Source organism: Oncorhynchus clarkii, chromosome 3 (assembly GCF_045791955.1).
Source record: "Oncorhynchus clarkii lewisi isolate Uvic-CL-2024 chromosome 3, UVic_Ocla_1.0, whole genome shotgun sequence".
NCBI classification, from domain to species: Eukaryota; Metazoa; Chordata; class Actinopteri; order Salmoniformes; family Salmonidae; genus Oncorhynchus; species Oncorhynchus clarkii.
The window spans coordinates 19,680,534-19,698,463 of record NC_092149.1 but is presented as its reverse complement, the minus strand read 5'-3'; the positions used below and the strand labels follow the sequence as shown (position 1 = coordinate 19,698,463).

At 40.7% G+C, this 17,930-nt stretch overlaps 2 protein-coding genes across 3 annotated transcripts; both read right to left on the bottom strand.

Annotated features, from left to right (window-relative positions):
* Window positions 1-902: 902 nt before the first annotated feature.
* LOC139405805 (transmembrane immune signaling adaptor TYROBP) lies at window positions 903-6,824 on the bottom strand. The gene is made up of 5 exons (XM_071148232.1): window positions 6,587-6,824; window positions 3,758-3,778; window positions 2,405-2,551; window positions 2,122-2,186; window positions 903-1,977 (listed from the first exon to the last, which is right to left on the bottom strand). Exons 1-5 carry the CDS (start codon window positions 6,630-6,632, stop codon window positions 1,921-1,923), a joined length of 336 nt encoding a protein of 111 aa, XP_071004333.1. The 5' UTR covers window positions 6,633-6,824; the 3' UTR covers window positions 903-1,920.
* A 6,159-nt stretch (window positions 6,825-12,983) lies between these two features.
* On the bottom strand, window positions 12,984-17,009 carry LOC139405804 (hematopoietic cell signal transducer). 2 transcript variants are annotated; one of them, XM_071148230.1, is made up of 5 exons: window positions 16,957-17,009; window positions 16,230-16,302; window positions 13,892-13,918; window positions 13,594-13,725; window positions 12,984-13,250 (listed from the first exon to the last, which is right to left on the bottom strand). In XM_071148230.1, the coding sequence occupies exons 2-5, from the start codon at window positions 16,276-16,278 to the stop codon at window positions 13,207-13,209; spliced, it is 252 nt and encodes an 83-aa protein (XP_071004331.1). In that variant the 5' UTR covers window positions 16,279-16,302; window positions 16,957-17,009; the 3' UTR covers window positions 12,984-13,206. The 2 variants fall into 2 exon arrangements, with proteins under 2 accessions (XP_071004331.1, XP_071004332.1); XM_071148231.1 differs by having other exon boundaries at window positions 13,898-13,918; window positions 16,957-16,987.
* Window positions 17,010-17,930: the final 921 nt, after the last annotated feature.

Below are 17,930 nucleotides of genomic sequence, written 5' to 3'. Positions count from 1 at the left end.
TGTGTCAAATTTGAATCGGGTTTTTAGGGCGGTGCTAAAGTGATCTTAGAAGTAAACAGCGGCTTTGAGAATGATGATCGCATGCAATGATGACGAAAAAAATGACTAGGTATCCCCCCCGTCACTGACCATTTCTTGTTTTGAAAGGATGATAGAAGTGCTACACCTGGTGGAGAGAGATTGTAAGACAGAAATAGTTCCTTTATGCGTGCTGTACGTTACGACATGACACGTCAAGATGTAACGGAGGGTCAGTTTTTTCAACATTTCTCCAATACTATAGAGCCATTACCATGTCGATCAAGGCTTGAATAAAAACCTAGTTCACACCCCCGATTTTGAAGTCAACACAGTCGCTACAGTCCTATTCGTTTTCTTTGTAGCCTTGTTTGAATGTTCCGTTTGCCACATTTGTAGGGAATGGGGTGAGTTTACGTTAGCTAACATGTTAAATAGTTGCAAAGTAGCTAAAAGGTAGTAAGTAGTAGCAAAGTTGCTAATTAGCTAAAATACTAAAGTTGCGTTATACTTTTGTAACCATACGAAACTTAACATATTAATTTCAGCATCCCAGATTTTTGTTTACTATGTAGTGTCAAGTCTATGAGACCAGCCTGGTCTATTAATCTATTAAATGAAACTTTACTCCCGTTCCAGTGACTGCTCAGTCAAATGTGGCAGCGCAATCAATTTCCCGCTGCTGACACACGATCCATTGTTTACAACTCACCAACCCTACAGCAAGGGCAAAAAACTGTGGTGTCTTTGTTTTGATTAGATATGCTACTTGATTATACAACCTACCTCAATATGTCAGTGTTAGAAAGATGCAATTCATTTAAGATGTAAACACATCTGAAGTAGGTCTAAAAATGTGGGGAAAGGATTTTAATTAATCAAAATGTTTTGTTAATGTTTATTTTAGGTATGGAGACATAATTTAGTTGTGAATAAAAACATTGAACAATGTATTTGATATGTAACCACCTAACCAATACAATAAACAGCACTGAGCTCCTAAATCTTAAAAAAAACAAATATTTGACATTTTTTGAGAAACGCATCCTAAGTCCACACATCAGCCAGGCTAACACATTCCAAGCATATGCAATTATTAATATTCATATTAATTTCTTATGATTTTCAAAGAGGATGTAGAGACTTTTCCCCCCCACATTATTATGAATTAACCACAACCCTGGTGTTGATAGTGAGTAAGGGACTCCAGCTTATGACTAACAGGGAGCAGACAGAAACTCAATTTAAAATATCTCTGGGAAGTTTTTCATCCCAGTTGACTAATAGTTTTTCAGATCATATGACTAATATTAATAATAGGCAATATCAGTGGAGGCTGCTGAGTGGAGGACAGCTCATATTGATGGCTGGAAAGGAGCGAATGGAATGTCATTAAACTCATAGAAACCATGTGTTTGATACCATTCCACCTACCTGGCTTCAGCCTTTACCATGAGCCAGTCCTCCCCAATTAAAGTGCCACCAACATCCTGAGGGCACTATTAATGGGGCTTCCATGAACTATTTCTGGCAATATACAAATGATGTACTTATGAAACACAGAATAAAATAACCCCATTAATATACAGAAATGACTTAATTAAGTCAAATAAAACAGATATATAATGAAATAAAATTGCATGTAAATCATAGAAAACAACACTATAAAAGGTAGCCTATTAAACAAACATTAACATGTCTATTTATGTCAAATATATACAATATCTCTTGAATGTGTCAAATGCTATTCTATTAATTTTACAATTAGACAGACACACAAAAGTTGAAAGATAACAGTAAGGAGATGAGTATAAATATAAATCCCAGATGTGCGAAGTTCAGTCCTTGTCAGATTTAAGCACCAGGCAGCAAGATACATGCAGTCTGTCCAAAAAAGTAGTCTCATTTCTGAAACTGTTGGAGATCACTGTACACGTCTGACTGAAATCCATGCAGCTCCTACAACAGTAAAGGCAAAAATAAAACAATTCAACAGGGAAGGAATCATAAGTGGATCACACCAGACATAAACAGTTACTCCATATGAATGTATATTCTGTATGCTTTGAGGACTGTGCTCTACTATGGCTAGTGCCTCAGTACCTGGTAGGGAGACTCTGTGATTTCTACTGTCTTCCTTTTTGATGCTGTGATTGTTTTCCCTTTTCCTGAGGAGAGGTGACAAACAGAGTGGGATTAGGGATTAGTGAAGGATGCAAGCACACACACACACACACACACACACACACACACACACAAACACACACACACACACACACACACACACACACACACACACACACACACACACACACACACACACACACACACACACACACACACACACACACACCCACACACACACACACACACACACACCCCTCACCCTCCAGTCTGGATTCCTGTTGACTCCTCTTCTTCCGGATGGTAGCAAAACAGAACACGGCGAGAGCGATGAGGAGGGTCAGGATGATGTCACAGGCAATGATTCCCACCACTACCCCCATATCTATCTGATAGCAGTGGCCACAGTCTGGAGAGAGAGAGAGCATTCTGATTACTGACCATAGTCAAAACATGGGTTGTGGCACAAGAGTTTTGGGATATAGGATGAGTTGAAATAGTATAAAGAGTGGTTAAAGTTAATTTGTAGCTAGGGGGCAGTATTTTCATTTTTGGATAAAAAACGTTCCCGTTTTAAACGGGATATTTTGTCACGACAAGATGCTCGACTATGCATATAATTGCTTTGGATAGAAAACACTCTGACGTTTCCAAAACTGCAAAGATATTGTCTGTGAGTGCAACATAACTGATGTTACAGGCGAAACCCAGATACAAATCCAACCAGGAAGTGCCCCACATTTTGAAAGCCCTGCATGCCAATGACTCCTTATATGGCTGTGAATGGGCTACGAATGAGCTTACGCCTTCTACGTATTCCCCAAGGTGTCTACAGCATTGTGACGTCTTTTTACGCATTTATGTTGAAGAATAGCAGTAAGGGACCACATTGAGAAAGTGGTCACATGATGCTCCCGCAGAAAATCTTGCGTCAAGTACAGAAGTAGCCATTTTTCCAATCACTTCTTATGAGAAACCAATTGTCCCGGTGGATATTTTATCGAATTGATATGTGAAAAACACCTTGAGGATTGATTCTAAACAACGTTTGTCATGTTTCTGTCGATACTATGGAGCTAATTTGGAAAAAAGTTTGGCGTTGTAGTGACCACATTTTTCGGTCGATTTCTCAGCCAAACGTGAAGAACAAATGGAGCTATTTCGCCTACAAAAATAATATTTTTGGAAAAAAGGAACATTTGCTATCTAACTGGGAGTCTCCTGAGTGAAAACATCCGAAGTTCTTCAAAGGTAAATGATTTAATTTGATTGCTTTTCTTATTTTCGTGAAAATGTTGCCTGCTGGTAGCAGAGCCTAGCATAGCATTATGCCATGATAAACTTACACAAATGCTTGTCTAGCGTTGGCTGTAAAGCATATTTTGAAAATCTGAGATGACAGTGTGGTTAACAAAAGACTAAACTGTGTCTCAATATATTTCATTTGTGATTTTCATGAATAGGAACATTTTCTGGGTATATTTATGTCCGCTGCGTTATGCTAATTAGTTTGAGGCGATGATTACACTCCCGCATGCGGGATGGGTAGTATCAAGAAGGCACCTGCTCTCAATTATTACAAAAATCGATAGTGGTATCAACAGCAGCTAAATACCTTGTTCTCCTTCGGCAGGACCTGAAAGAAAAGAGAGATCAAGGATGGAGAAAGAAAATAGCAAAATAAGTGAAGGGAATGGTAATTCACTTACAAAAGCAGATAACAGAACATGTACTGTATAATATTATCTCTTGAATGACTCCAATGCAGGTGAAAAAAGGACACTTCTTCCTTTTCTTCACTTCTTCTTTTTGGGTACATTTCTTGTAAATTCACTCCCAAATTCACCCCCAACTCGCACAAACAAACACTTCAAAAAGTCAACACATAGACTCTATTTCAACAATCATTTTTATTTGTTTAGTAAAATGAATTCTAACACTAGATATGTGTCCTTTAGAAAAGTGCTCCTGTGTCCTTTAGAAAATATTTACTACTGACTTATTTACTTAACCTCTATTTTATCAGAGAATCATACTGAAACTAAATGATCCATGAATTACAGATGAGCCATGAATTACATAAATTACAGAAAATACACACATCAAAATATAAACACAAAACACAAGCAGAAATAAAAACACAGTTATAGAAATCAAACACAATCAGTAATAAGGTCCTCAATCAACTTTCTGAATTGCCCTAGAGGCACCAGAACATCACATTTAATTAAGAACATTCTGAAGATTGTTCCACAAATAACATGCAAGAAAACTAAAAGCTTATTTACCTAACTCAGTAGAGACAAAAGGAATTAGGAGTTAGCCATCCCTGAGACAGGGTGTGGTAACTTCTATGTCTAAAGTTTAGTAAGTATGTTTGGTACAGTGGGACTTTTTTGTCAAAGGGCATTATAAATGAAACCATAGCAATGTTTCAACCTACGTACATCAGAGGGCCAACCAACTTTCCAGTAGAGAATGCCGTGATTTGTACAAAAAATTGTCGCCAGTAATAAAGCGCAGTACACTGTGATAAACTGCATCTAATGGCTTTAATGAAGTGGCAGCTGTGTTCGTATAGTCGCCATAGTCTAGGACCGATAGCAACGTCGACTGAATAATCTGCTTTCTACTATTTAGCGAGAGGCAGGACATATTTCTATAGAAGAAGCCTATTTTTATTCTCAGCTTGTTAACTATACTGAACAAAAATGTATATGCAACATGTAAAGTGTTGGTCCCATGTTCCATGAGCTGGAATAGAAGATCCCAAAAATGTTCCATACGCACAGAAAAGCTTATTTTTCTCAAATTTGGTGCAAAATTTTGTTTACATCCCTGTGAGTGAGCATTTCTCCGATCCAAGATAATTGATCCACCTGACAGGTGTGGAATAAGCTGGTTAACAACATGATCATTACACAGGTGCAACTTGTGCTGGAGATAATAAAAGGCCACTCTAAAGTGTGCGGTTTTGTCACAGATGTCTCAAGTTTTGAGGGAGAATGCAATTAGCATGCTGACTGCAGGAATGTCCACCAGAGCTGTTGCCAGATAATTGTATGTTAATTTCTCTACCATAAGCCGCCTCTAACATCGTTGTATAGAATTTGGCAGTATGTCCAACCGGCCTCAAAACAGAAGACCACGTGTAACCACACCAGCCCAGGACCTCCACGTTTGGCTTCTTCACCAACGGGATCATCTGAGACCAGACACCCGGACAGCTGATGAAACTGAGGAGTATTTTGGTCTGTGTCCCGTAAGGGCATAAGCACACCCACAAAGCCCTTTTGTGGGAAAAACGAATTCTGATTGGCTGGGCCTGGCTCCCCAGTGGATGGACCTGGCTCAGAAGTGGGTGGGCTTATGCCCTCCCAGGCCCACCCATGGCTGAGTCCCTGCCCAGGCAAGTGAAATCCATAGATTAGAGCCTAATTTATTTAATTTTTTTTTCAGTTGACTGATTTCCTTATATGAACTAACTCAGTAAAATTGTTGAAATTGTTGCATGTTGCTTTCATATTTTTGTTCAGTATAACTCATCAATATGCTTTTTAAAAGACAGCTTTTCATCTATCAGATGCCCAGATATTTGTAAGCACGGACACGATCAATATGGAAACCATCCAAAGTAGATTATGCTTAAATCATCAGACTTACTTTTATTCACTCCAGAGAATAACATATACTTAGTTTTACCTGCATTCAGTACTAATTTCAGGTCAATAAAGTTTTTATGTTATACAATGAAGGCAGACTGTAGTTCAGATAGAGCCTGGTCAACCGTGGGGGCAATAGCATACACAACAGTATCATCGGCATACAAGTGCAGGGTACAATTTTTTTACAGACAAGTAGACATTGTTAATGTAAACTGTAAAAAGTACAGGGCCCGGAATCGACCCTTACGGGACACCTTTCATAATATCCAGGAAGCCTGATTTAACACCATCAGCAGATATACATTGCGTTCTGTCTGTCAAGAAAGTGTTAAACTAGTTACATGCAGCCTGGTCTAGGCCAAATTGAGGAAAGCCTCTGAATTAGCAGTGAGTGATCAACAATATCGAAAGCCTTTGACAGGTCAATGAAGAGGACAGCACAATGTTGACTTTTATCCATACACTTAATCACATAATTTACAACTAGGGATGCCTCTCTAAAGCCTCTGACATTATGTTGTGTAGAGAAACTCTATTATCAATATGATCACAATTTAAAAACAGGTAAACTCAGTTACTTGAGAAAGTAACGGTTAAGGGTCAGTAACATGTAACATGTCAGCTAACTATTTACTAACCTTAATAAGCCTTATCCTAACCTTAAACGTACCTCTTACCCTAACCCTTATTCTTAACCTAACCCTAACAGTAACCTTAGCATGCAGTTACTTATCAACAGATAGTTTGTTGATAATATGACCACATGTAGAGCTACTTACCAAATAATCCTTTCAGGGGAGCCACGATACAGAGGGCCTTGCCCATTTTCAGCCTGGTCCTACTAAGGAGACTAGAGGAGAGGAGAGGTCTAAGGCTCCGGGTCCCTGGTGCTTTGTCCAAGGTAATCTGTCCCCAATGACTCTGTGGTAGAGCTAGCAAAACAGACAAGGTAACATGTAAACCTTAGGAGTGCTAGAGACAGTGGTCTGTGTGTCCTGTAACTGTGTGTCCGTGTGTGAGAGAGCAAAGGGGGAGCAGACTGACAAGGAAGCCAGTGAGTGAGTTTCTGTTTCTGCCCCTGTGATGTCATGTCCACATGAGTGTTGAACACACATCAGCTCACACAGATTGATAACATACATGTCGTTTTGAGAACACAAGACATTGTCAGTGGCTCAAATATTAAAAACTTTTCTCCCCCAATATAACTTTTTCACCCTCTTGATATACTTCTATTAATTTAGATTCATGCTTAAAGCAGCAATCAGCAGTTGAAACAATAACAATGTGTTCTCCCTGCCCCTGTTTCAGGGAAAAGCTGAGGGATGTGGCTGGAGAAATGTAACCATTCTCAAATTCATAGACATTGCTTTGGATGCAAGGACTGACCAGTCATTATATCCACATTATAGTTTTGACCATGTTGAGGCTATACAGTGTTAAATTAGTAGCAGCTACTGTTACTGTATTGTAATGTATACCAATATTGTCTTCATACAATGCTGGTATAGTTTGCCATTTCTGGGGGCCAGTGAGGCAGGAGTGTGTCTAAACCCATTTCTTAAAAATACAATCAGAACCTCACTTCCCTGAATGGTAGGTCAGGCCAATACCAGAGAAGTCAGGGAGGGGTTTTACTTCTGACTTTTAGTCGTTAGACTCACACCAGCTCAGGAAATGACCTAGCCGATCAACATGAGGAGCCTCGACACACTATACACCTCATACACTACTGTGATGGGTCAACTGAACACTCTGTGACCTTCATGTTTCAGAATTTATCAGTGAAACAATAACAGTTCAAATCATAATGTAGAAAACAGAGACACATTTTAGACAAATATTGACCTTTATTTGTCACCCTACAGTGTTATCTGACAGATCAAGTACCCAGATCTCAGCAGACAGTGTCGTCCACTTCTGCTAATTGTGGATGAGGGATGTGAGCTCTGCTATTTGTTTCTGACAATGGCCTTGCTTGTTACCATGGCGCCCACACTAGACCTTTTCCGCTCAGCGTCCTGCAGATTGGCAGTTTTTTTCTTCTTTCTAACATGACCTGTGGTTTTCTGTAGGCTGTGGTTACCAACACATGAGAGCAGCTCTAGCCAAGCCTGATTCTCTCAACCACAAGTTCATCTGAAATGATAGCTTACCCTGTCGGCACAATAAGCACCTCCCTACATTACGGACATAAGATAGCCTATCTATAAAAGACACATTGGATGGAAATCAACAGTCAACTCAGAGTTCACATTTCAGAGTGTACCACAGAGACAAACATCATACACTGTCATACCAGGGGCAGTGGGTTGACCATGGCACTTCACATTCAAAGTGCTTTCATCTCAGAGTTGAGTAGGTAAACTAATATAGGCCTACACACTGGACATTCATAAAAACAATTTCTATGGCACTGGTCAAAAAGGTTCTCAGGCAACAACATTGCTATTTTAGGGTGAGGGTGAGGGATGTAGGGAAATTCCATGTACACTCATTCACATGCAGTGCATTCGGAGAGTATCCAGACCCCTTTACTTTTTCCACATCCTTATTCTAAAATGGATTAAAAAAAAAAAAATCTCAGCAATCTACACACACTAGTGCATATTGTCAAAGCAAAAACAGGATTTTAGAAATATTAGCAAATTTATTAACAATAAAAAACAGTAATATCTTATTTACATAAGGATTCAGACCCTTTCCTATGAGTCTCGAAATTGTGCTCAGGTGCATCCTGTTCCCATTTAGTTTTTTTACCTTAATTTAATTTGTCAAGTCAGTTAAGAAAAAATGTATTATTTACAATGACGGTTTACCCCGGCCAAACCCTAACCTGGACGACGCTGGGCCAATTGTACGCCACCCTATGGGACTCCCAATTACGGTCGGTTGTGATACAGCCTGGAATCGAACCAGGGTCTGTGGTGATGCCTCTAGCTCTGAGATGCAGTGCCTTAGACCGCTGCAACACTCAGGAGCACCATTAATCATCCTTGACATGTTTCTACAACTTAATTGGAGTCCATCTGTGGTAAATTAAATTGATGATTCATGATTTGAAAAGGCACACACCTGTTTGCATAAGGTCCCACAGTTGACAGTGCATGTCAGAGCAAAAACCAAGCCATGAGGTCAAAGGAATTGTCCGTAGAGCGCCGAGACAGATCTGGGGAAGGGTACCAAAACATGTCTCTAGCATTGAAGGTCCCCAAGAACACAGTGGCCTCCATCATTCTTAAATGGAAGAAGTTTGGAATCAAAAAGACTCTTCCTAGAGATGACAGCCTGGCCAAACTGAGCAATCAGGGGTGAAGGGCCTTGGTCAGGGAGGTTACCAAGAACCCCATGCTCACTAACAGAGCTTTAGAGTTCATCTGTAGAGATGGGAGAACCTTCCAGAAGGAAAACCATCCCTGCAGCACTCCACCAATCAGGCCTTTATGGTAGAGTGGCCAGACTGAAGCCACTCCTCAGTAAAAGGGACATGACAGCCCCCTTGGAGTTTGCCAAAAGGCACCTAAAGACTCTCAGAGAAACAAGATTCTCTGGTCTGATGAAACCACGATTGAACACTTTGGCCTGAATGCCAATAATCACGTATTGAGGAAACCTGGCACCATCCCTAAGGTGAAGAACGGTGCTGGTAGCATCATGCTGTGAAGTTGTTTTTCAGCGGCAGGGACTGGGAGACTAGACAGGATCGATGCAAAAAGGAACGGAGCAAAGTACATAGAGAACCTTGATGAAAACCAGAGCGCTTAGGACCTCAGACTGGGGTGAAGGTTCACCTTCCAACAGCACAACGACCCTAAGCACAAGTCTCTGAATGTCTTTGAGTGGCCCAGCCAGAGCCCAGATCTGAACCCGATCGAACATCTCTGGAGAGACCTGAAAATAGCTGTGCAGCGATGCTCCCCATCCAACCTGACAGAGCTTGAGAGGATCTGCAGAGAGGAATGGGAGAAACTCCACAAATACAGGTGTGCCAAGCTTGTAGCGTCATACTCAAGAAGACTCAAGGCTGTAATCGCTGGCAAAGGTGCTTCAACAAAGTACAGAGTAAAGGATCTGAAACCTTTTTAGTACATTTGCAAACATTTCTAAAAATCTGTTTTTGCTTTGTCATTATGGGGTATTGTGTGTAAATTGATGAAGGTAAAAAACAATTTAATCAATTTTAGAATAAGGCTGTAACGTAACAAAATGTGGAAAAAGTCAAGGGGTCTGAATACTTTCCGAATGCACTATATAACATGTTGCTTCTTCTCAAATCTAAATTTATGATTACAGTTTTTACGATTGCTTACACACTAAAATTGAACTTTCCCACAATTAGCAAAACCTTACACTCAAGGAGCAAAACACAAGGCTAGATTTAAACAACTGTAAGCACATTGTCAGCTTCACACTATTTGCAAGACATTACACACAGTGATTTGCAAAACACTAAACACACTTGTATACATCAGACACAGAAGTACATCATGATGTCACTTCCTTGCAATTCCAAAGCACTGACTGTCAAATTACCACACCTATGAGCCAATCTGTTAAACACAGCCATCAGGTGCACAAACACATGACTGCTAAATTGTAGACACACCAATCAGGTTTAAACACTATAAAAATGCAGCAGGTAGGTTCACCTACCTTCAACCAAAATGGAAGGAGTCAGAAGAAGAGTGAGGGTGAGAGGAGGGTGAGAGTACACAGAGGAGGAGGAGGAGGAGGAGGAGAAGGAGGTAGAGGAAGAGGCCGGGCCAAAGTTTGAGGAAAGACCTGAAGCAGGAGGAGAACGTGCACAAAGAAGAAGAGGACCAAACTTATCAAATGACATTCGTGCAACACTAGTGGACCATGTTGTGAACCACGGATTGACGCTGAGGGAGGCTGGACAGAGAGTTCAGCCAAATCTTAGCAGATATACAGTGGCATCTGTCATAAGGACTTTTCGACAGGTAAAAGATCTGTCTACAGTTACAGTAATCAGCTGCTTATTGTATGCACCATATCAGCACTTGTGATACCCCTTCCTGTGACATTGTACAGTAAATTACATGTATTATTCTCTACATAGGATTGAGGGTCGGGAACGACAAAGAGGACGGGGGGGGGGGGGGGGGCATATTCACGCAAGAACAAGAGAGAGATAATAAACATGGTTTTGGCCAATAATGCTATCAGGCTCAGAACTACAAGCCAACATTATCGGTGACCATCCCATTTTCAATAATGTCCATCAGGTCTCTCAGTCAACACTGGCATGCATCCTGAAAAGACATCAGGTTCAAATGGAACAACTTTATTGAGAGCCTTTTGAGCAGAATTCAGAGAGGGTCAAACGGCTGCGGCATGAGTATGTGGAGGTTTGTATTGTTCACTTTAGCACTGTGATGTTGCATACTGACTGTATACTAGACCTATCCTCAACTACACAATCTTGTCTTTCACTGTATTTCAGGGAGTTTTGCAGATGAATGCTGAGGAAATCCTGCATGAATTCATATATATATTGATGAGGCAGGGTTCAACCTCACAAAAGCAAGAAGGAGAGGCAGAAATATCATTGGCCACAGGGCTATAATCAATGTCCCAGGGCAACGTGGGGTAACATCACCCTTTGCGCTGCCATTTCACAGCATGGGGTTGTCCTCCGTCATGCCAAAATGGGCCCTTACAACACACCTCACATTCTCGCATTTTTTGATCGATTGCACCACATCGTCACAGCAGGTAATGAAATGCACCAGATGCAATACACGGTCATCTGGGACAATGTGTCATTCCACAGGTTTCAACACCCTCCACAGTTGACAGTACTATACCTTCCGCCATACTCTCCGTTTCTAAACCCTATCGAAGAGTTTTTCTCTGCATGGCGGTGGAAGGTTTACGATCTCCAGCCCCAGGCTCAGGTACCCCTCATTCAGGCCATGGAGGTTTACGATCTCCAGCCCCAGGCTCAGGTACCCCTCATTCAGGCCATGGAGGTTTACGATCTCCAGCCCCAGGCTCAGGTACCCCTCATTCAGGCCATGGAGGTTTACGATCTCCAGCCCCAGGCTCAGGTACCCCTCATTCAGGCCATGGAGGACGCCTGTGACCAAGCCGACGCCGCAGCTGTTCAAGGATGGATTCGACTTTCAAGACGGTTCTTCCCGCGTTGTCTTGCTAATGACGATATTGCGTGTGATGTTGATGAAATTCTCTGCCAGATCCAGCTAAGCGAAGAGATAATGTATAGTATGTTTACTGTAGTATTTTCTGTACAATATTGTCAGTTTTTTTCAGATTATTTTTTTATGTTTGTTGTTGTTATTTACTGTAATTGTAACCTGTACTGGATACAGTATTTTATGTTTGTCTGTTTGCTGAGCTAACAGTGTTATGCACACTACTGTAGTAGCATGAAAACTGGGACATGTTTTGTTGTGATTCTCCATGTTGACATGTTGACTGATTTGGGTATATAGAGAGAAATAAATTATATTTTCCTGTCTGCAGCGTTGGTCTTGTGTAGTGTTTGTATAGTTGCACTTTCTCTGTGTACTTAATTTACAGCACTCTAATCACTGACAATTAGACTTGCTAAAAGTGTTTTAGGTTAGCAACAGCAGTGTGTAACTGGTTCAAAAATGTGTGTGTTTCGTATGGTAACAAAATATTATTTTTATGAAGTCGTGTATAGTTTTGACAAGTGTTCCATTTTGCAAATGATCTGAAGTGTTGTGCTACTTTGGTGTTGGGTTGTGCTAATTGTGTGTAGTGTTTTGACAAACCGGGCCCTGTTTTCAAAATTGTGCTTAAAACAATTGAAAAAAACAAAAATACAAAATCCCAGATTCCTACTGCTGTTACTACATGCTTAAGGTTTTTGAGTATATTGGCATTGGCACATTGTGTTTGTTTATTTGATCATTTAAAAACAAGCTACATATACAAAATGATTCACTTGATTAAGAATAATGAGAGTGAGCGTGAGAGAGGCAGGACGCTGATCAGACAGATGGTTCAGAGATACAAAGTGTCTGAGAACCAAGCGTAGTGTGTGGGCCTCTTTGAGAGACAGACAGGACAGAGCCATCAAAACCACACAGACAATACTCTACACAGGCTTATCATGGCTAGGAGCCTCCTGTACATCTCTATACTAACTGGGTCAACACAAAGTTGTGCATGTGTTTCACCTTTTTATTTGAGTAAATCTTGAAATAATTCAAACTTTCAGTGTGATTTTTTACATCTGAAGGTGTAGATTTGAGTTTTCACCAGGAGGAGGCAGTGAAAGACACTTCAAATCAAATCACAAGAATGTATTGACAGATATGATGTAAAACAAGATTGCACAGTATATACAAATATGTTTAATATGTATTCTGGTGCTTGCTGAGGATTCTCATGTTTTGCAGTTTGCCCTGACATTCATGTAGACTTTATCAGCTATAGAGAGAGAGAGAGAGAGAGAGAGAGAGAGAGACCATTAGAGCTCTCAAAAATGTTCTTACATACAAAATACTAGTGATATTTAGTGATTTACAGTTACCAAGCACTTAATTAACAGTACATGTTAGAGTCTATTGGGTTAACTTGAATAATATAGAGCTGTTCATTGTTCCTTCTAATTCTAGGAGGAGGATAAAAGGGAAGCAAGACAAGAAAAGGGGGAAGCTAAACTTTCATAAATATAATATTGCTCATAGCGGGCAGAGGACAGGGGCCCTTGATGCAATGGAAGCAGTTGGGAATTATTATGTTCATGAAATAACCCTGCATGGCACTTTACCCCTCTCTTTTCGACGTCTGCGTCGGTTGGCACAGTGGTACGTGACAATGACAATGGCAATGGTCAGGATCACGTCTGCAATGATGATGCCAGCCATGGTGCCAGGCTCAATCCTGTAGCAGGACGGGTTATCTGGTAGAGGAGGGTGAATCATAGAGAAGATAGATGAGAGGGGACGGAGGACAAGAGTGGGATGAGTGAAGAGTGACAGGAAATATTATTATTTTGGTCCCCAGTGTGTGAAGAATCTGGAATTTGTGTATCTCAGTTCTGGTGTTGTGTTTATCATGATACATACTTGTACCTGGGTCAGTCACAACTTTTTCTTGAGGAGAAAAATGAAAAAGATATTGTCAGTGTAATTCTATTGTACACTGAGTGTACAAAACATTAAGAACACCTGCTCTTTCCATGACAGACTGACCAGGTGAAACCTATGATCCCTTATTGATGTCACCTGTTAAATACATTTTAATCAGCGTTGATGACCAGATGCTCTGGTTAGAGCCCGTTTGCGCTGTTCTGTGAAGTAAGTAGTACACAGCGTTGTACCAGATCTTCAGTTTCTTGGCAATTTCTCGCATGGAACAGCCTTCATTTCTCAGAACAAGAATAGACTGAAGAGTTTAAAAAAAAGTTATTTGTTTCTGGACATTTTGAGCCTGTAATCGAACCCACAAACGCTGATTCTCCAGATACTAGTCTAACTAGTCTAAAGAAGGCCAGTTGTGTTGATTCTTTAATCAGCACAACAGTTTTCAGTTGTGCTAACATAATTGCAAAAGGATTTTCTAATGATCAATTAGCCTTTTAAAATGATAAACTTGGATTAGCTAACACAACGTGCCATTGGAACACAGGACTGATGGTTGCTGATAATGGGCCTCTGTACGCCGATGCAGATATTCCATAAGAAATAGACAGAAGAACTCTGCCATTAACAATGTCTACACTGTATTTCTGATCAATTTCACGTTATTTTAATGAACAAAAAAATATATTTTCCTTCAAAAACAAGGAATTTTCTAAGTGAACCCAAACTTATGAACGGTAATGTATATATATCCTGATCCTGAACATCTCAATCAAAAATCATGGGCATTAATATGGAGTTGGTCACCCCTCTGCTGCTATAACAGCCTCCACTTTTCTGGTAAGGCTTTCCACTAGATGTTGGAACATTGTTGAGGGGACTTGCTTCCACTCAGCAACAAGAGCGTTAGTGAGGTCGGGTACTGCTGTTGGGCGATTTGGCCAGGCTTGCAGTTGGCATTCCAATTCATCCCAAAGGTGTTCGATGGAATTGAGGTTAGGGCTCTGTGCAGGCCAGTCAAGTTCTTCCACACCGATCTCGACAAACCATTTTTGTATGGACCTCGCTTTGTGCACGCTGGCATTGTCATGCTAAAACAGGAAAGGACCATCCCCCAAACTGTTGCCACAAAGTTGGAAAGTTGGAAGCACGTCTAGAATGTCATTGTATGCTGTAGCGTTAAAATATCCTTTCACTGGAACTAAGGGGCCTAGCCCGAACCATGATTAACAGCCCCAGACCATTATTCCTCCTCCACCAATCTTTACAGTTAGCACATTTCGGGCAGGTAGCGCTCTCCTGGCATCTGCCAAACCTAGATTAATCCGTCGGACTGACAGATGGTGAATGCGTGATTCATCACTCCAGAGAATGTGCCACTGCTCCAGAGTCCAATGGCGGCGAGCTTTACAACACTCCAGCTGACGCTTGGCATTGCCATGGTGATATTAGGCTTGTGTGTGACTGTTCAGCCATGGAAACCCATTTCATTAAGCTCCCGACGAACAGTTCTTGTGCTGACGTTGCTTCCAGAGGCAGTTTGGAACTCGGTAGTGAGTGTTACAACCGATGACAGACAATTTGTACGCACTACGCACTTCAGCGGTCACATTCTGTGAGCTTGTGTGGCCTACTACTTTGCAGCTGAGCCGTTGTTGCTCCTAGATGTTTCCACTTCACAAAAACTGTACTTGCAGTTGACATGGGCAGCTCTAGCACACCAGAAATTTCACAAACTGACTTTTTGGAAAGGTGGCATCCTTGGACTCGATTTTATACACCTGTCAGCAAGTGTAGCTGAAATAGCAGAATCCACTAATTTGAAGGGCTGTCCACATACTTTTGGCCATGTCATGTATTTCTCAGATATAGGACAGACACTGCAGACCAAACTTCCTTTAGATTTTTTTGGTGGGACTATCTCGTCCCCATTCCTGTGGAACTCTATTCGACACATTGTAGAGTCCATGCCCCGACAAATTGAGACTGTTCTGAGGGCAAAAGGAGGCAGTGCAACTCAATATTAGGAAGGTGTTTCTAATGTTTGAGTTACTTAGTGTATACTGTACAGATATAGCTTTAGTAAAAACAATATTACCTATTTCACTGGAATGTCTGAGGGTGAGAAGCCTACATGTAGAACACCAAGAGAGGCTGCAGTTTAGTTTCTGTTTACCCAAACTGCTTTGTGGTCTTATTTTCCTGTGTGGGACCACCTTGTATGTGTGCAAGGGTGCAGTCAGAAGCATGCGCTTACACACACACAAACATCAATTCAGATAGGAGTGTGAGTATAGGTGTGAAAGTTTTTCACATCACTTACCACAGAGGCAAAAGAAGAGAACCATCAGCAATGCTGCGTTGTCTGACATTCTGTGATTACCACCGTACAATATCTACTTGAACAGAACAGTATTAACATAATGTGTGTCTGCATTTACAAACACAACATCCCTATAGAGACATTTAAAGTCACCACACAAAACATCTGGTTTATTGAAGCATCAATATTCACACCAACATATGAGATGCATTAGTTTCACATGGGAACACAAACTACTCTGAATTGTTGGTTGTTGCATTGGTTCCCTTGCGTCCAACTTGTCTATAAACAGAAGGCTTACGGTGCATACTATCCGCATTGACACTGCACACATCTGATTGCCATTTCAGTGGAACAGAAGTAGAGCACCTTAACTAAAAGATTTTCCACAGAAAATGTATTTTGAAAAGGTCACCTACATAAGAATGAGTCACATGGTTGTGGGCGTATTTGCAATTGTGAAGATAGGACTGGCTAATTAAAAGTTTAATATAAAAAAAAAAAAGTTGGATATGCTACAGAATTTTTTTTTTTTTAATAATGTAGTTGAACAAAAGAACATTCAATAAAAAAAAATAGAATTTACAGATTTAAAATGTAACGTAATCAAATGATCTGAATTGAGACAAACATTTCAACGTATGTATTTTAGTGGAGTGCTATGGAAGCAAAACTCCAAGTTAACCAGAATAAACAAAATAATACATGACAAACAGAATGATCTTACCTTAATGTAAACTTATCTACAGGACCTTCTACAATGATCAGTTACTGTCTTTCACTAGGGCTTGCTAGGAGTTCACTTTTGAATAAATGTTTCACTGCTCCTCCTCCTACTCCTCCCCTGTTTCCCTTATATGTCTGACACACTACATTGCCTGTTTTTAGGTGTAACGGCTGTTTGAAGGATGAGACCAAGATGCAGCGTGGTACGTGTTCATGATTTTTAATCAAACTGAACACTGAATAACACCACGAACGAAACCGTTCCGCCTGGTGCAGACACAAAAACAGAAAACTACCCACAAAACAAAGGTGGGAAAGGCTACCTAAGTATGGTTCGCAATCAGAGACAACGATAGACATCTGCCTCTGATTGAGATCCACACCAGGCCAAACACACAGAAATAGAAAACATAGAACACAAAACAAAGAATGCCCACCCCAATTGAATGTCTTTGATAATTCAATGTTTTACACCCAACTTCTATGTTTTTTAATTTCAGGAGGAGGTTAAGCCTGCACTGAAGCACTTACAGGAGAAGCTGAATGTCTTCAATGACGTTAAACTGACCTATTTAACGTCATTGACCTGTTTAAAGTCATGTGATCGCAGCCACATTTCCACCCTGTGGAATTATGGATGATAGACTGGTGACTGATGTTACTATCAGATACATTCTTGTTTGCTATCTCCAGAGCCAGGCTCAGCACACAGAGAGGCAATCAAGGAGGAGTTTGAGAAGCTTCCTTTGTACCTACAAGAGGAAGAGGAGGTCAGGATAGTTGCATTAAGGGAGGAAGAGAAGCAGAAGAGTCAGAAGATTGAGGAGATGAGCAGAGAGATATCATCACTGTCAGACACAATCAGAACCATAGAAGAGGAGCTGGGGCCTAAAACCATAACATTCCTACAGGTAAGGACCACTGTACTTTATAGAGAGCATTCTTCCCCAGGCCTTTGTTATAAGTAAGAAAGTG